This window comes from Sceloporus occidentalis, unplaced genomic scaffold, assembly GCF_023333645.1.
Source record: "Sceloporus occidentalis isolate IW3139 unplaced genomic scaffold, rSceOcc1.0.p SCAF_8, whole genome shotgun sequence".
NCBI lineage: Eukaryota > Metazoa > Chordata > Lepidosauria > Squamata > Phrynosomatidae > Sceloporus > Sceloporus occidentalis.
In genome coordinates this window covers 53,739,844-53,756,430 of record NW_028316988.1, presented here as the reverse complement: position 1 = coordinate 53,756,430, position 16,587 = coordinate 53,739,844, and the positions used below count along the sequence as shown (strand labels likewise).

Here is a 16,587-nt window from a genome sequence, read left to right as displayed (position 1 = left end):
TTGTTTCTTCAGAGGAATAATATTTATCATTATTTAAACTCAGCCATTTCTGGGTGTTTTTTAAAGAGCTATCCGGCATGACTCAGGCTAAAGTAACAAGAAATTAATTTGCATTATAACTAATCTTAAATAGCATTTAACATTTGCAATTATTTCATTTTTATGGCATCCTTCTGCCTAAAAGGTTCAGCGTGATATTCATGGCATTCTCTTTTCTCTCCATTTCTCCCAACCCTGCAATATGGACTGACTATGTCCAGAGACAAAGAGGGATCCCCTGATTTTTGTTGTTGTGCAAGGATTTGAACTCAACTTAGCTCAGACCTGGCAGGGCATCCTGGCCACTAAACTGAGAATGAGAATTTATTTCTGACCAAGAACCAAATTCAGTTTGATAAAACCTGGGGAGATGGGAGCTCATTCCAGTGATGGTTAGGATCAAAGGAACCAAATTTGCCAGCTTTTTAAAGAGAAAGCTCTCACTGATAGTAACTAAGGATTACGGAGGTATACAAAGCTGGGGGGGGGAAACCCAGACATGTTCTCATCAGGAACAGAATACGGTTGTCTAGGGAAGCTTACAGGGCCTGATTCTGAGGCCAGAAGGCCAGATTCAACTTCAGTGCCTGACAATTCCCCACCCCTGCACTAGACTGTATTTTACTTCCTTGGCTGATGAAAATTATATTTAATCAAAGCACTGTAAGATACCTTGAAGGTATTCCAGTCTAGCCCTCTGCAAATGAGTGTAACATGCAATTTTTGCCATGCGTTCTATGCATATACTTGGTGTGCTATGTGTAAGAACCAGCTCCTTATGGGTTTGTTCATTTTTTTTAAATGCATATTGTAAACACAGAATTTTCCACACAGTTTCTACACACACACATATATATGTCCCCAGAGTTCTGTGCACCCAATAAGGCACTAATACAGGGGTTCCTTGCAGAGAACCCTACAAAAACACTTTGTCGTGAAACTTTTTCAGAAATTTACAGTCTTTCAGAAGCTTCTCCAGGTGAATCAAAGCCCAGTTCCCATACATAAAGCCTTAGAGACCTAAATTTTAAGGCATAAAATACATCATTGGCCTGTTACAGACTGCCAAAATAAAGCTGCTTCGGGTCTCTTTGGAGATATGCTATTTAAATGATGCATGCATCCTAAGAATCCGGAAGCTGTACCAAAGCTGCACTCCAGTTCTTAGGAATGGAGTGTGGCTTTGGCGCAACCTCCGGACTCTTAGGACCCACGCATCATTTAAATAGCATACTTCCAAAGAGACTCGAAGCAGCTTTATTTTGGCAGTCTGTAACAGGCCATTGTTTTATGCCTTCAAGTTTTCCAGCTTAGGGTACCCCTAAGGAGAACCTATCTTTTCAGCTTTGTAATATGTTATGTCAGCAAGTTACTTCTCAAACATGGTCAACAAGTAGGGGGAACAATTACATCTTTAAAAAGTCACTTTCTGTGCATTCTTCTGCATATTATCCACGAGCTTAATAATATTATCAAGATTTATATGTTGTGAACATATAAAAGTCCTGGTAGGACTTTTTTGTCCGTGAACCAAAAGCAGTGTAGAAAATATATTAAATTCATTTGAGGATATTTTACATCAGTGAGCATACATAAAAACACCCAGATCTGGTTTGACATTCTCACACAGCAGTGGTGGTGGATGTGCTCACACCACCATCTAGAGAGCACAAACACTCAGCCAGAAGAACTGCGTTACAAAGGGATCATTAAAAATTTCAAAGCATCAGTGTCAGGGCAAGCTCAGATAACCCAGGTCCAGTCCTCTCCCCATGAACCACCATGGGTCATGTCACCCACAACAAATGAAACTAGAAGTGTAGAATCATAGAGCTAAAATGGACAACAAAAGTCATCTAGTTCAACCTGAAGCCATGCAGGAACACACACTAAAGCACACCTAAGGGGTGGCCATCCAAACTCTATTTAAAGACCTCCAAAGATGGGCAGTCTATTCCACTACCCAACAGCTCTTATTGTTCCTGGATATTTGCTTTCAGTGCTATACAAAAATATTTTAGGGTGTGAAACAGGACGTGGGATACCTTTTTTTTAAAAAAAGGAGTCACCACTTTGAGAGTCTGCTAAGAACAACGAGTCTTTCCCTTTTTTGCCATTTTTTTCAGGGGGAGGAAAATGTTGGGGTGGGGATCCAAAAGCTACACAGACAGGTGAAGGGCCACAAATGGACATGGGCAACTCTTTTTTTATGTTTGGCATTCTTCAGTGTTTTGTTTGATTGATTGTTTGTTCATTTGCCAGAGGTATCCAGAGAGTCTATCCCTTTTGTAGCTATTGTGATATGAAATCAGGATTCCCACAAAAGTCTACCACCCAGTTGAGGGGGGGGGGGAAACAATATCTTTATGCTTAAGTAGGAGAAGTTTTATAGTGAAGGGTTTATAGGCTCAAAGTGTCATGCTTTTCTTAGCTATAGGTAAGAGGATACCATCTGCTAACCACTCTCCTCCCCACCTTCTCTGTCCCATCTGATCTTTAAGCAAAGTGTTTTGGAATAGAATGGCTCTTTAATGGGCAATCAAGTCTCATTTCTTTTTCAAAAGACTTGGTGCTGGTTGGGAGAGCATTTTTGTTGATATGAATCAACACAGCTGCCTGCAGTTTTGGATTCTCCTTGGAGACATGTTATGATTAATGCCTGCACTTCAAAATTTGCTGCTTATCCCACTGAAGGCCTTTCATTCTCCTGGTTCTAACAAATCAGCTGTTTCTACTTCATGCACAATATGACCACTGAGAATTTGTTCCAGAATTTGGAACACATAGGAAATTTAAATCAATAGGATCCATTTGGTTAAATTTCCATTCATCCTCCAATGCATGAAGGTAGACAGGCTAATCGGCCACCAGAATTTACACATAATTCCTGGCAGCTGCTAATTTGATTCCCCCAAAATTATTCCAGTGCCACATCAGTCTGGGGCATTTCAAAAGATGGGGATTGTGCTCACCACAAAAAGAACAAAGTTCCCAACTCTGTCAGCCACCATATCCTTCTCTATTATACAATGGGCCCTTGGTATCCGCTGGGGTTTGGTTCCAGGATCCCCTATGGATACCAAAATCTGTGGTTGCTCAAGTCCCATTATATACAGTGGTATAGTAAAATGGTCCCTTATGTAGAATGGCAAAAACAAGGTTTGCTTTTAGGAATTTATATATTTTTGGAGTATTTTCAAGCTATGAATAGTTGACTCAATGGATAAAGAATCCTTGGACAATGTACTACATTCTGACATTCAAGAGAAAATAAAATGGCAGTTGTCAGGAACTGTCATCCAGATCTTCACCACTACTGCTGTTACCTTTGGCTCCAAAGGGGGGGAAATGGCAACATTTTTAAAAAGTAAAGACATGGTACAATAACATTCAAAATCCACAAAACAGTGATATCTTTATTCAACCAAAATGCACAAAATACATAATGCAAGCTTTCAGAGTTCCAGTGGCAAAGGTAACAACTTTACCTGATGAAGAAGCCAGTGGATCATTGTGGTTTACCAAGTAAAGGTATCACTATTTTCTGGATTTTGGATGTTATTGTCATAAACTACACAGTGGAATGTAAATGAATAGGACATAATGCCATTTCAGAAAGGAAAAACAATCCCATTAAGTTCAAAACAAAACAAAACATTACACTTCTGTGGAAAAAAACAAGACCAGGCTTTGCCAAATGCTGAATGTCCTTCACAGCTGAGAGGGTCAATCTGGCTAGAGATTCCAATCCACACTGTTGCTTGGAAAGCGCGCCATCAACCAGGCATGCCATTGAGGGGGTTTCTAAATGCACTTCTGGCACTTAATAAAGTAGTGAGAGCAGAAGTTGCATCCCGTCACCAGCTGGGCAACCTGATTATAGGTTTTGTCATCTCTGCTTCTGAGCACTCAGCCCTCCTAGCACACAGATCAACAGTCTCCCTCAGTGCATGAGGTTATCCAGTAGCCTGCTAATTACTAACTGCAGGATTCCTAATTAGATCCCCCTTCTTTAGCTAAATACATAAACATGAGCAGACATGCCTCCAGTTAGGCACCAGCTGCCACCAGGAGACTTCTCAGTCACCTCTTGGTTTTGCGCATTCGAGGCGGATGGGCACAAACCCAACCACTAAGCCAACAATGTGTTCCTTCTCAGATGTTTCTCTGCCCATTTTGCCCTGTCTTTGCTTGATTAAATGTTGCCCATGGCAGTCCAAATATTGTTGGCCTATGATTTTTACCACCATCCATCACTGGCTATGCCTACTGGGGCTGATGGGACTTGCAGTCCACAAATATCAGGTGGGCTACATGTTCTCATAGTTCACAGATGGGAATAATGCGTTCCTCCAATTGTTGTTAGATTGCAACTCCCAGCAGCCTTAGGCAACATAGCCAGTGATAAGGAAAGCTGGGAACTGGTGTTTAACAATATATGGGGGGCTGCAAAATTCCCACCCCTGTCCTAGGTGAATATCAAAATTTCTGAAACTGGCTGTGGGATGGTTGGGAATGAAAACATCTAACCAGAGAATAATGATTTAAATTTCTCCTGCTCTCATGCACTAATGGACTCGGTGCCTGTCAGAAAGATTTTCATGCTCCTAAAGACATGTGCCAATATGGTCCACTGGACGAAAGGGCTTATCTGATGTATCACAACTTCTGTTGCATTCAGTGCAGCCGAACAAGTCCTGCCAGCGGTAAAATCATAATGAAATGAATACGCTTTTCAGCAGAAGATGTGTTCTTTCTCTCTCCCTCTCCTCCCACTGCTTCATTCACTTTTGAAAAGATAAATTCTCACCGGCTTTTAGAGTGCTATTAAAGTGGGTGAAAAGTCCTCTTTTATCTGTGTTAGTGGTATTATCAGAAGAAATATCAGTCTCAGAGGGGTGGTCTATGATAGTAGATAAAATGAAGTGTTTATTTTTTTCCCTTTATTGGCTAGATAGCATTTTTCTTTGAGTTTTGTATGTGGCTGGGAGAAGTAAAAAGGTGATTGCACACCAGCCAACCAGCGATTGAGAGGTTGAGGTTATTGTTACAAGTCGGTCAAAATGCTTCGACTGAGCACTAATGCACTGTTCAACTGCTGTTCCGGAACCCTGCACTTTCTTCCATTAATGCTCAACTCCTACACATGTTTATTCAGTCCCATTGTTAATAAATCTACTAGTCCTTATGGTGCCTCAACAAGACTATTGTTTGCACTACAACAGAATATCACAGATTGACAGTGAATTGGAAAGGCCCTTTTCCAAGGGCTGTTATTCTCCCATAAAGGGGGAGATAGAGGTGTGCACCGGGTGTGTTCCAGCAAATGGAAATATGAACCTCCCACAGATGTTCCCCTTCAGCTGGGAAAGGTTGGATCTTACGACTAGAATGAGTGACTCAAGGAGGACTTGCTGCTGTGTACAAAGCAGTTATTTTATTCATGTCTTTACTTTTGGACAGAGGGATTTTGGGATGCTCCAGAGGCCATATGGCTTAGACTCTACACTAGGGCTGCATAATGTGGAGTTATGCACTGATTATTGGAAATGCACTCTACACGGGATTGCTTTTGGAAACTGTTCAGAAACTTCATCAAATCCAAAATGCTGCAGCCAGGCTATTGACTGGGGCTGGTTATACATGATTCCCCTGTTGAAGCAGCTTCACTGGCTACCAATCCATTTCTGGGCAGAATTCAAAGAGATGTTTTTGATCTTTAAAGCCCTAAGTGGCTTGGATCCAGACTATCTGAAAGACCATATTTCCTTATACAGCAGAGCCTTGTTATCCATGGGCTTGCCATCCACAGTTTTAAGCATCCGTGGACAGCAAGCCCCCACTGTCCCCAATGGCAGTGCATGCATGAGGCCATGCTGCCATTAGGGACAATGGGGATTCATGTAAGCCCCCATTGTTTGGAGATAATGGGGGCTTTTCTGAAGTCCCATTGTCCCTAATGGCAGCATGGTCACATGCATGGACTGACATTGGGGTCAACAGGGTTTGAGGTCCCATGGTTTTTGCTATCTGCCAAGGGGCCGGGAATGGATTCCCCACAGATAACACGGCCTCACTGTATTAGCTAGGACATGCATTAACATCTGCAGAGGAGGGCTTTTGCAGAGTCCCACCAACCTCACAGGCATATTTGTGAGTACTTATGAGAAAGTCAAACAATTAAACTTCCTGAAATGGACAAATTGACAATGTTAATCAAAGTGAAATCTTTGAACAATTTTAAGAAAGATTGGGACTTGTTTATTACACACTTAGGGTAATAAATTCCCATTGGGGATATGAATCAGCTTTACGTTTTGTAAAATAAACAGAGTTTGTATGTTGCAGAGGCATAAATATATTATCATATATAAGGAAGTATAACAATAGGGGTATATATCCATCAGTAGTGGAGAGGAGTCTGTAGTGTTTGTTTGTTTCTGTTTAGTGCTTAATTTTGTTTTGTGATTGTTGTTTGAATATGTTTGCTTAAATCCATGGGAGAGTGACCATGGGTGCAGAACATACCAGCGTGGTTGGAAATTCTTTGATCCTCCATATGTTTTGTTTTGTTTTGTTTTAAAAAATAATTTATTAATTAAAAGAAAATAACATCAGAAATGTAACATACTTCCAATACTGATTAACAAATTAAACATCCATTCTTATCTAACATCTAACAATTACTGCACTTCCAAAGGCTATTTCTTTTTCCAGCATATCTTGTCTTTTTCTTACTCTTATCTCTATTTAATCCTCTCCTTAAGATTCATTTACTACCCCTATATATTTGTGTCTATTTCTATCTATATCTTTCTGTTCTTACCTTATTGTTCTATAATTTTCTTGTAACTATTCTTAAGATTTACATTACAGGTTTTATACAACAAAATATTGTTAGTCCTCCAAAATGACCATCTGTATACTTTCCCTTTTTTCTACTTTTATATATTTTCCCACAGTTCCCATTCCTTACTAAAGTCCTTTAATGGTTTTTTTCTTCATCAATGTGGTTCATTTATCCATCTCATACAACTCCATCACTTTCATTCTCCATTCTTCCATCTTGGGTATTTCTTCTGTCTTCCAATACTTTGCAAGGACCATTCTCGCTGCTACGATTACGTGAAATAACAATTTCCCTTCTTGATCTTCTAGTTTGGTGTTATCAGTTATATTCAGGAGGTACATTTTAGGATCTATACATTCTTTAATACCAAATATTTTTTTCATTCCTAAGTATATCGTTTTCCAGTATGTTGTAACTTTTTCACATTTCCACCAACAATGCATGTACATAAGTTCCAATATCTTTCTGACATTTCCAACATTTAATTCCATTTTTTTTATTTATTTTGAATAATTTAAATCCCTATGTTTTGGACTTCTGTTCCTATGATCCCCAACTAATATGAATAATAGAAATACTGTAGAATGTGGGAGCTGAAGTCCAGAATAGCTTCCAAACTTTTCCCACCCCTGGTATGCACTATTCAGCAGTATGTAGTCTCCTTCCTTCCTTCCTTCCTTCCTTCCTTCCTTCCTTCCTTCCTTCCTTCCTTTTTCTTTCATGGCCCCAAAACTTTATGGCATGAAAATGAACCCATGACATCCATGGCAGTGTCAAAGTATAAAATAAGACACAGCAGTCAAAACATAATTTCAACTTTTAACAGCATTAAAAATAATTAATTAACCATCTGTCAGAGTTAAAAGATTTTTCATTCTCTGGGGAAAGAAATCAAAGGAGGAGTTTGATAGATTCCCTGCTGCACCTTCCTCTGAGGAAACAGACCATAGACAGCCAAGAATGCAGGGAGGGAAGGCATACAGCAGCTGGGAGAATAACAGGAACCAGGATTCAGGGAATACTCAGACTGATCGTGGTTTGGGTGGTTTGAGTGTTTGACTATGCCTCTTGAGACCAGGGTTCAATTCCCAGCTCAGCCAGGAAACCCACCTTGGGCAAGCCCCATGCTTTCAGCCTTGGGAGAAGGCAATGGCAAACCTCCTCTGAGTAAATCTTGCCAAGAACACCCCTTCATAAACCTCATGTCAGAACCATAAGTCAGAAATGACTTGAAGGGATGCAAAACACACCTCCTTAAACACCAGCAGGAAACATGATTTTCACTGTTCAGATGATACAGAAGGGTTAGAAGTAAAGTTTTCAGAATCATGGCCAGGTCTTTGGATGGAAGCAGCATTATTGTACCAATAGTGTATGTCAGGTGTGAGCATCTTATGAAATAAAAGCGGTGCACACTAGCCCTCTAGGACAGGTTAAAAGGCTACACCCCCACTGCATCTGGCCCCACCCCAAAATAAAAAATCATTTTTCGCTCCCATATGCCCATACATTTGGGCCTTCTTGGGCACTTAGAGGGCATTTTGGGGGCAATTTTCAACAAACAAATATTTCATAAAATTTATTTTTGTCTCCTGGATGGTCCATGGGGGCTCCAAACTTGGTAGAAATGCCCTCCACACACCCCTTGAGGTTTTTATTTGGCATTGTGGAGCAAAATAAAAATTGTGGGGGCAGGGGATACTTTAATACCCAGGGGGCCTTGGGAAGGCACAAAAATGGCCCTGGGACCCAAGTGTGAGCCACAGGCCACTTTCCCCACCTCTGGTGTAGTTGCTCCAAATTACACCTTAAATCAGCCTTAACTCATCTCCATGTCTGCCAAATCTGTTAGCCAACAACTCCCATTATCCCCAGCAAGATAGTCCAACACATCTGTGGGTTGTGTGCAAAACTGCAGGAAAACTCCTTTAAATCCTGCTGTTCCTTCAGTAACTTTCCTTGATTTCTTCCCTTCCTATATGGCTGAGAGCTGGAAATCCTCAAAAGGGGACAGAGCTACTGTGAGAGAGGCAGAAGCTGTTTTCCCTATGCCACCCTTCACTGGCCATAGAGTGCTTTAGAATTTTTTTTGTGACTTTCATCTGGTGTTGCTTTTGACCTTATCATTGTGAGTTGTCTGAGGGTGGTGTGTTTGTGTGTTTGGCTGTCCATACTTCCTGATCTCATGAGTTGCCTTATGATATTTTCTCCCATATTTCCATAGGAGTGCTGGACGCTAGATGGGTGGGACAGAGGAGGACTCCATTGACAACTGGTGGCTTCTGGGATGGCAAATTTGTTTCTAGTTTTAGGATGAACTATAAAGGAATGATACAAGGAAATAGAGACAGTGTGGTGTAGTAGTTTGAGCACTGGACTGCAGCTCTGGAGACCAGGCAAACAAAAATCTATCAGTGGTACCTTAATTGGCCAACCGAAATGCAAGCTTTCAAAGCTCCATGGGCTTCTTCATCAGGCAAGATGTTACATACCAAACAGGATGGTATACTGGGGAGAATATATTGTGTGCAGGCAGGCTCCTCCTCTTTCTGGCCATGCCACAATAGGGAGATTTTCAAAATCCAGGAAATCTAAAATCCATTTGCATCTCAGCAGGGACCCCTCTTTTGCAGTCCAGTATCTCTCCATTCCAAGGAGGTCACATGCATCTTTGTAAGCAGAGAACAATGGATTCTTCAAGAAGTCTCAGTGTTTTTTGGGTGGTGTAGAGGTAAAACAATTGTTTAACCTTGATTGGAGGCCCTAATCCACAGGCCGCTCTTCATGGTTCCCCTGTTGCAGCTACCATGTGGTATCTCACAATACAGAAAACACGCAGGGGGAGCTGTGTTGGCCATTTAAGGTACCACTGATGGATTTTTGTTTGCATTTGTTAAATGGCCAACCCAGCTGTCCCTGCATGTTTTCTGGAGAACAGGGTTAAACTCCTGGCTCAGGAGTTTAACCTTAGGCAAGCCACGCTCTCTGAGCCTTAGATGATGGCAATGGCAAACTGAAGAAGCTTGCCAAGAAAATGCCATGATAGGTCCACCACCTTAGGGTCACCATAAGTCAGAAATGGCTTGAAAGCACAGAACAACAACATGTAAGGAACTAAGCCCTACTCCCAAATAAGTTCCTTTAAAATTTGAAGACTTCGAATGGATTTTCTGCTTCACTGACATGGAAGCCACCAGCTGTCATTGCATGATGCTAAGAAAATAATTTGGTCATTTTTTAAAAAGGATATGGGCAGGAGAAGTAGGGAGAGAAAGAGTTCTTAGCCACCTCATTAATAAGGTAAGCAAAAGAACACTGAACCTCAACAATGAACATTTGTCTGAAATGTTCTTCTCCTTTGAACAGGTTTCTTTTTGGAGGTGGTCTATCAATAGAAACAGTAAAAGGAAAAATGGAAGAAATATTTAGCACAGTGCTACCTGTGGCTTTGAGGCTAGTTTCCAGATGCATTCACAGATTCTCTCACGAACCAAAGTTGCAGTATTAAACACCCCTAAGCGCAAGCAATAAAAGACATTTTTTCTCTTCCTTTTAGATTAAAAATGGGCATAAATTTCCCTTTAATTGCAGTCAGAGTTTTCAATTATCAAATGTCTCATTTGTAAGCTGCCAAGTAACCAAGTCTTGTACCTGCTCATTTCTCCGGCATGTAGAAGAATCGTAATACTGTCTCGAACATCACAGCCATCTTTGTAAAATATGATGTTAAGGAAGGCTGAGTTCATTGTACTATACATATGTAAATGTCTCTCTTTCAGTGGTCTCAGGGGAGAGGGAAGCCAGACAGCATTCCCAAGCACAGCATGCATTAATTGTAGGGCAATAAAGTGCACACGTACCAACTCAAGAACATTCAAGAAGCATTAAACAGCGAAAGCCAGGACATCATTAAAGCAAGCAGAAAGCTCTACTTAAAATTATATTGAATATTATGCAGCACAGGGAACAGACTGGGTTGAATCCATTTCACAAAGAGCAGAGGGCAGACAGCCCAGTCCATAAACTAATTAAGAAGCCAAATCCCATGTTAGTCTCTTGGGCCAAATCCCACATCACACAAAAGTTCACAGGCTTCGGGCAATACTTATGGTCAAAAACTGACTGCTGCCCAAAGTCTTAAACCCAACAGAGACAGGCACAGGCCATTAGGGAGAAGGGAGAATGTCATCCCAGGCACATGTTAACTTGAATTTACCTCATTTTGTATTTTTTAAACCAATAATTGAAATGGGGTATTTTAGCAAGTTGGAACCAGTATGACATAATGGTTTGAACATTGGATTGTAACTCTGGAGACCAGGGTTTGAATCCACAAAAGAAACCCACTGGGTGATCTTCAGCAGGTCCGCCACTCTCAGCCTTAGAAAACCTCATAATAAGTTAGCCTTAGGATTATTTGAAGGCACACAGCAGCAGCAAGAAACAAGAAGAAATTTAGCAAATAATCATGATTGGTCTTCATTTTACTGTTTTGGGGCCTAATGCCTTGAACTGTATTTTTCACTCAGGAGAGTGGCTGGAAACATGTCAGTGACATATGTGGGTGTATCCGGGCATAATGCTCCTGTATGGCATTGTATGGGGAGATGGAAGGAGGCATTGACTACCTTCATCATAAACCTCTCCCTCCTGAGGAAAGCAGCATATCTAATGGGAGAACACACCTTCCAGTGGCCATGCAGTGATCAAGGCCACTTTCCTGGATCTCCACAAATCTGGGAAAGCAACGCCTCCTCTTATTTCTCAGCTGTAAAACTGCAATCATCTGCTACCTATTCTCTCCTGATCACTACACGGCCATGGGCCTCACACAATTTCCTGAGATGTGCCTCAGGACCAAAAGGCAGCTTAGTGCAACTGCACATGTGGAGCAAATATAGTCTCAGCCTGCTTTTGTCCTCTGACAGACTTGACTCTCTCTGTGCCTTCTTCTGCCTCCCTTTTGTTAATGGACAAAGACATTCCCTCATTGGCCATCAGTATATACAATGCTCCTTGAACAAAATAAGAGAGGGTGTAATTGAATAATTCACCTGAACAAGAATGCAAACCTGAGCCCCTTCCCCAAAGCAAAAGCTTCCATGTAGATACCCTTCAAGGAGGATATTCATCTCCCCAGCTGCTCTACAATTAACTCTCAGTGGTTTCCCCCAAGTCTGTCTACATCCCAGTCACAGTTGTTTGCAAGGAATGAATTGCCCTCTTGCAAGCATAAATTTCCCACTGTGCCATTCTTTGTTCATTTCATGCTGCCTTCCTGCTCTATTGAAGCTGCTAAATGAGTCGATATTACCTTAATATGAGCTTTGAAAGTGTTATTTAATGCTATTACATTCCACAGTTTTATATATGTTTTAAACACAACTCACGAAATAAAAATGACTACCAGTGAAATGGCAATGTCCACATTACACGCCTTAGCTAATTGCCGCAATACGTTAATTGCCACTTCCCCTACACACACAGATGCCATCTGTTCCAAATATGGACCAGTTAGCATCTCTCAATCAACTTCAGTATTTCTCCAACCAAACTTGAAAATATGATAACACTACACTGGAATCAGTCCATGTGATGATGAAAGAGGTAAGCCATACATTAAACTGAAGGTAGTGAACCTTATTCAGCTTAAGGGCCACATTCAATTTTAGAGGCGTTTTGAAGGGCCACAGTCCAGTGGTGAGCAGGACCAAGGCAAATTGATGGGACCCAAACTACCAGCATGCTTTAGCTTAAAGTTCTTATTATATACAGTATAAGATCTGTCAACACTGCCCCCCTTAATCTGGAATATTGTGCTCCAAGTTGCCCAAAACTGACACAATGTTGGCCAAACATGTCCAGATGGGCCACATGCAATACCACCATCATCTTTCTGGCTCACCACCCTCGGTGCCACCTCTACAGCCTCACTGGCCAAGCAGTTCTCTGCAAGAGTCTAGCCATCACCATCACTTCTGTTGAGGTCAGAACAGGGCACCTGTGTGATCAATGAAGAGGGGACAGAGACCTCTTCAGCCCAATCCAGCTGTCCTTACCTCTAACACACCCAAGTTCAGGAAACTCTGGAGTAAACAACAGTTTCTGTTAAACCAGAATAACAGCATAAAGAAGCCAATTTGCTAAGTGTGTTGTGAGGAGTCATCACACTGGATAAGAGCTGAGTCTGATGTTTTGGGCCATTGTAGATAAATGTTCACCTTAGAAGAGGCATTCTAACGTGCAGAACAGAAAAAGAAGAATCAGACAAAAGCTCACCAGCAAACTCTTCCTGTCTCTGTTTGGCATGATATCAGAATGATGATGTCATGGCTATTTAGGGAGCCCTATGAGAGCCAGATTTAGCCATGCTTGAATTTTAAAAATACAAATGGCAGCCATAGGAACCTGGCTTATACAGATCAAAATATTTTTTCCAACTACCATTGCCTATTCTGACTGGTAGTGTTTCTCCAAGTCAAGCCCTCCTCCCGACCACCATCTTGAGGAGGAGAGAAGCAGGCCAGCAACAATAGGCCTCCGCCTGCTAAGAAGACAAGCCTTCCTCCCGACCGCCATCTTGCTTGTCTTTATTGCATGTTGTTGATTTTTATTAGTTTTTGTGAGGTTGTTTTTATGATGTGTTAATTTTTGTGAACCGCTTTGATCACCTCGGAAAAGCGGTATAAAAATAAAACATATTATTATTATTATTATTATTATTATTATTATTCTGGGCTTTACCCAACCCCTGCCATCAAATCGTTTTAAATCATAGATGGGAAAATGTGTGACCCTCCAGATGTTGTTGGATTGCCATTTCCATTAGCTCTAAGTAGCAAAGCCAGTGGTGATGCCAGAGATGCCTGGGATCCTCTGGCTGTGAAGCATGCACTCTGCCATTGATCTGTGATCCCTTCAGTGAGTAACCAGAGCACTAAAACATTGTGCCTCCATCCTAGGACTGAGGAAAACAGATCATTTGCATCTCCAGTATTCATATAGCATCTCATGAATCTTGCCAAAGAAATAGCTGCCAGGTTTATTTTATTTTATTTTGTGATTTGCATTTCTCCTCTCAAACAAAAACAAAATACAAAAATGAAAAATTGCTGCAGTAGAGAAAAACACAAAAGGCAAGCTGAGAAAGGGAAAACTTGGCCTAAGTCATAACTGATATTAAATGTTTTTTCCAGGTTGGAAAAGATAAAAGATGTACATAGCACTGGTTCAACCAAGGGCTAAGCAAACTCTTCCTGTCCCTGTTTGGCATAATATCACAATGAAATAAATAAGAATTGGGGTCAAAAGGTATAATCCAAACTCCTCCTCCTGCACCTCTTCCTTACTTGATATAATTTACAGTGGGCCCTCGGTATCCACTCGGGTTTGGTTCCGGGACCCCCTGTGGATACCAAAATCTGTGGCTGTTCCAGTCCCATTAAATACAATGGATATTAAAATGGTATACCACATATAAAATAGCAAAATCAACATTTTCTTTTTGGAATTTACAGTCAGCGCTCCATATTCCTTATCCACGGATTCAAGCATATATTCTAAAAAGCAAACCTTGATTTTGCCATTTTACATAAAGTACACCGTTTCACTATCCATTGTATTTAATGGGACTTGAGCATCCACAGATTTTGTTATCCATGGAGGGAACTGGAACCAAACCCCAATATGTGCCAAGGGCCCACTATGTGTGTGTGTAATATTTTCAAGCCATGGATGGTTGAATCCATGGATAAAGAGTCCGTGGATACAGAGGGCCAACTGTATTTCTAAAAACTCTGGAAGTTTGTTCTAAGGGGTCATGGAAATGAACACCTACTACACCCATCCACTTCCATTAGGATGTCTATTCAATGCTCAAAGGTCAGTTGATAAGTTGAAGGAACAGATGTCCTTATATGTGCCTACCTGAGTGTCGAGGTCTTCAGGGTGGATTGGGCTCCTCTGTGTCCTACTCAGGGAGTTCTCAGCAGTGTAAAGAATGTGGGAGAGGGCCTTGGAGGTGCAGCACCCCAGTTATGGAATACCCCCCTCCCCTTGAAGGCCTGGTTAGCACCAACAATGGATTCATTTTATGATGTTGTTGCTGTTGTTGTGTGTGCCTTCAAGTCTTTTTTGACTTATGGCAAACCTGTGTTGGTGCCGAGTAAAAATGTGACTGTTTCCTGGAGCCTTTGATTTATGCAATAAATTTGTGCATGTAGTTTTAAAACTGTTTTACCTCTTTAACCTGTTTTCAGATGGTTAAATTATTTAATATCATTTTAGACTGTTCAAGATTATTTTTATTGTTTTAAATTGTATTAATTTGCTTAAATCAGTTTTGCTCATACCTTGCCCTGGGACCCCATAATGCAGGTGGGGATTGTAAGTTCTCTTAAGGGTAATACTGATGGTTTAATATAACAATAAATACTAGGTGATGTGGGGTTTTCCTGGTTGTTAGGCAGATTCTGTGTAGATTACAAATGGGCAATTGGGAAAAAGCTGTACAGTTTTGTTGGGATGTATATATGGGTGTACACTTGCATCTCTCATAATAACAGAATGAGCAGGCCTTGAAAACTCTTATGACTTTTTAAAAATATTTTATTGGGAATATCTATATCCTACCAACTGTGCTAAATCAAGTGGGTTTACTACAAGCAGGACAGAAATTACAACTGGATGTCTATTGTCCACAGGAGACTTGGAGGTTATTAATTTTACTGGGTAATAAACATTGCAGCTGTTTCCGAAGTAAGGCCTTTTATTTAAGCAAAAAAGAAAAATTATCTCATTCTTTTTCTTTAGTTTTTTTTAAAGTCCGCTCTCACTTTTCTTCCCTTTGTCCCTAGGATTTTCCATTCTTCAGGCAATTATGGAAGCCGCCGTTCAAAATAATTGGCAAGTGACAGCACGATCTATGGGAAGCATAAAGGACATTCAGGAGTTTAAGGCAATCATTGAGGAAATGGACAAGCGTCAGGAAAAAAGATACTTGATAGACTGTGAAGTAGAAAGAATAAACACCATTTTGGAACAGGTAAGCGATGTGTGACAGGCTCTGCTTTCTATGATGGGCATCCTACTCTGAAACAGTTAAATATATACATGGTGTGTATTTTGCTTATCACTATGGGACAAGTTTAACAGAGCTTGAGAAAGGTCAGAATCCACCCACCATCCACTGGCTATGCTAGCCAGGGGAATCTAAAAAATGTTGTTCCAAAAAGTAACATTTTAAGTTCTGATTTTGACTATGTGGCCATCAGATCTTAGAATCATAAAGTTGGAAGAGATCACAAAAGTCATCCAGCCCAGCCCCCTGCCATGCAGGAATACATCATCAAATGACTCTGGACAGATGGCCACCCAATCTTGGTTTAAAAATCTCCGAAGTAGGAGACTCCACCATACTCCGAGGCAGTGTGTTCCACTGTTGAACGGCCCTTACCATTAGGAAGTTCTCCCTAATGTTGAGATGTATTCACTTTTCCTGTAGTTTGAATCCATTGCTCCATCTCCTAGTCTCAGGAGCAGTAGAAAACAAGCTTGCTCAATCCTCAGTATGACATCCCTTCAAATATTTAAACATGGCTATCATGTCAGCTCTTAACCTTCTCTTCTCCAGGCTAAACATACCCATCCTCCTAAGCCACTTCATAGGGCAGGGCTTCCAGGCTTTTCACCATTTTGGT

At 41.0% G+C, this 16,587-nt stretch overlaps 1 protein-coding gene across 11 annotated transcripts in view; it reads left to right on the top strand.

The window, feature by feature from the left end:
* The window catches only part of LOC149308930 (glutamate receptor 3-like), a 201,266-nt gene that overhangs the window by 93,025 nt on the left and 91,654 nt on the right, over positions 1-16,587 (top strand). For all 11 annotated transcript variants that reach the window (XM_089536721.1, XM_089536722.1, XM_089536719.1 and 8 more), the window contains one exon: positions 15,745-15,932. In XM_089536721.1, the coding sequence (XP_089392847.1) occupies positions 15,745-15,932 (188 nt within the window). The remainder of the gene's footprint in view (positions 1-15,744; positions 15,933-16,587) is intronic.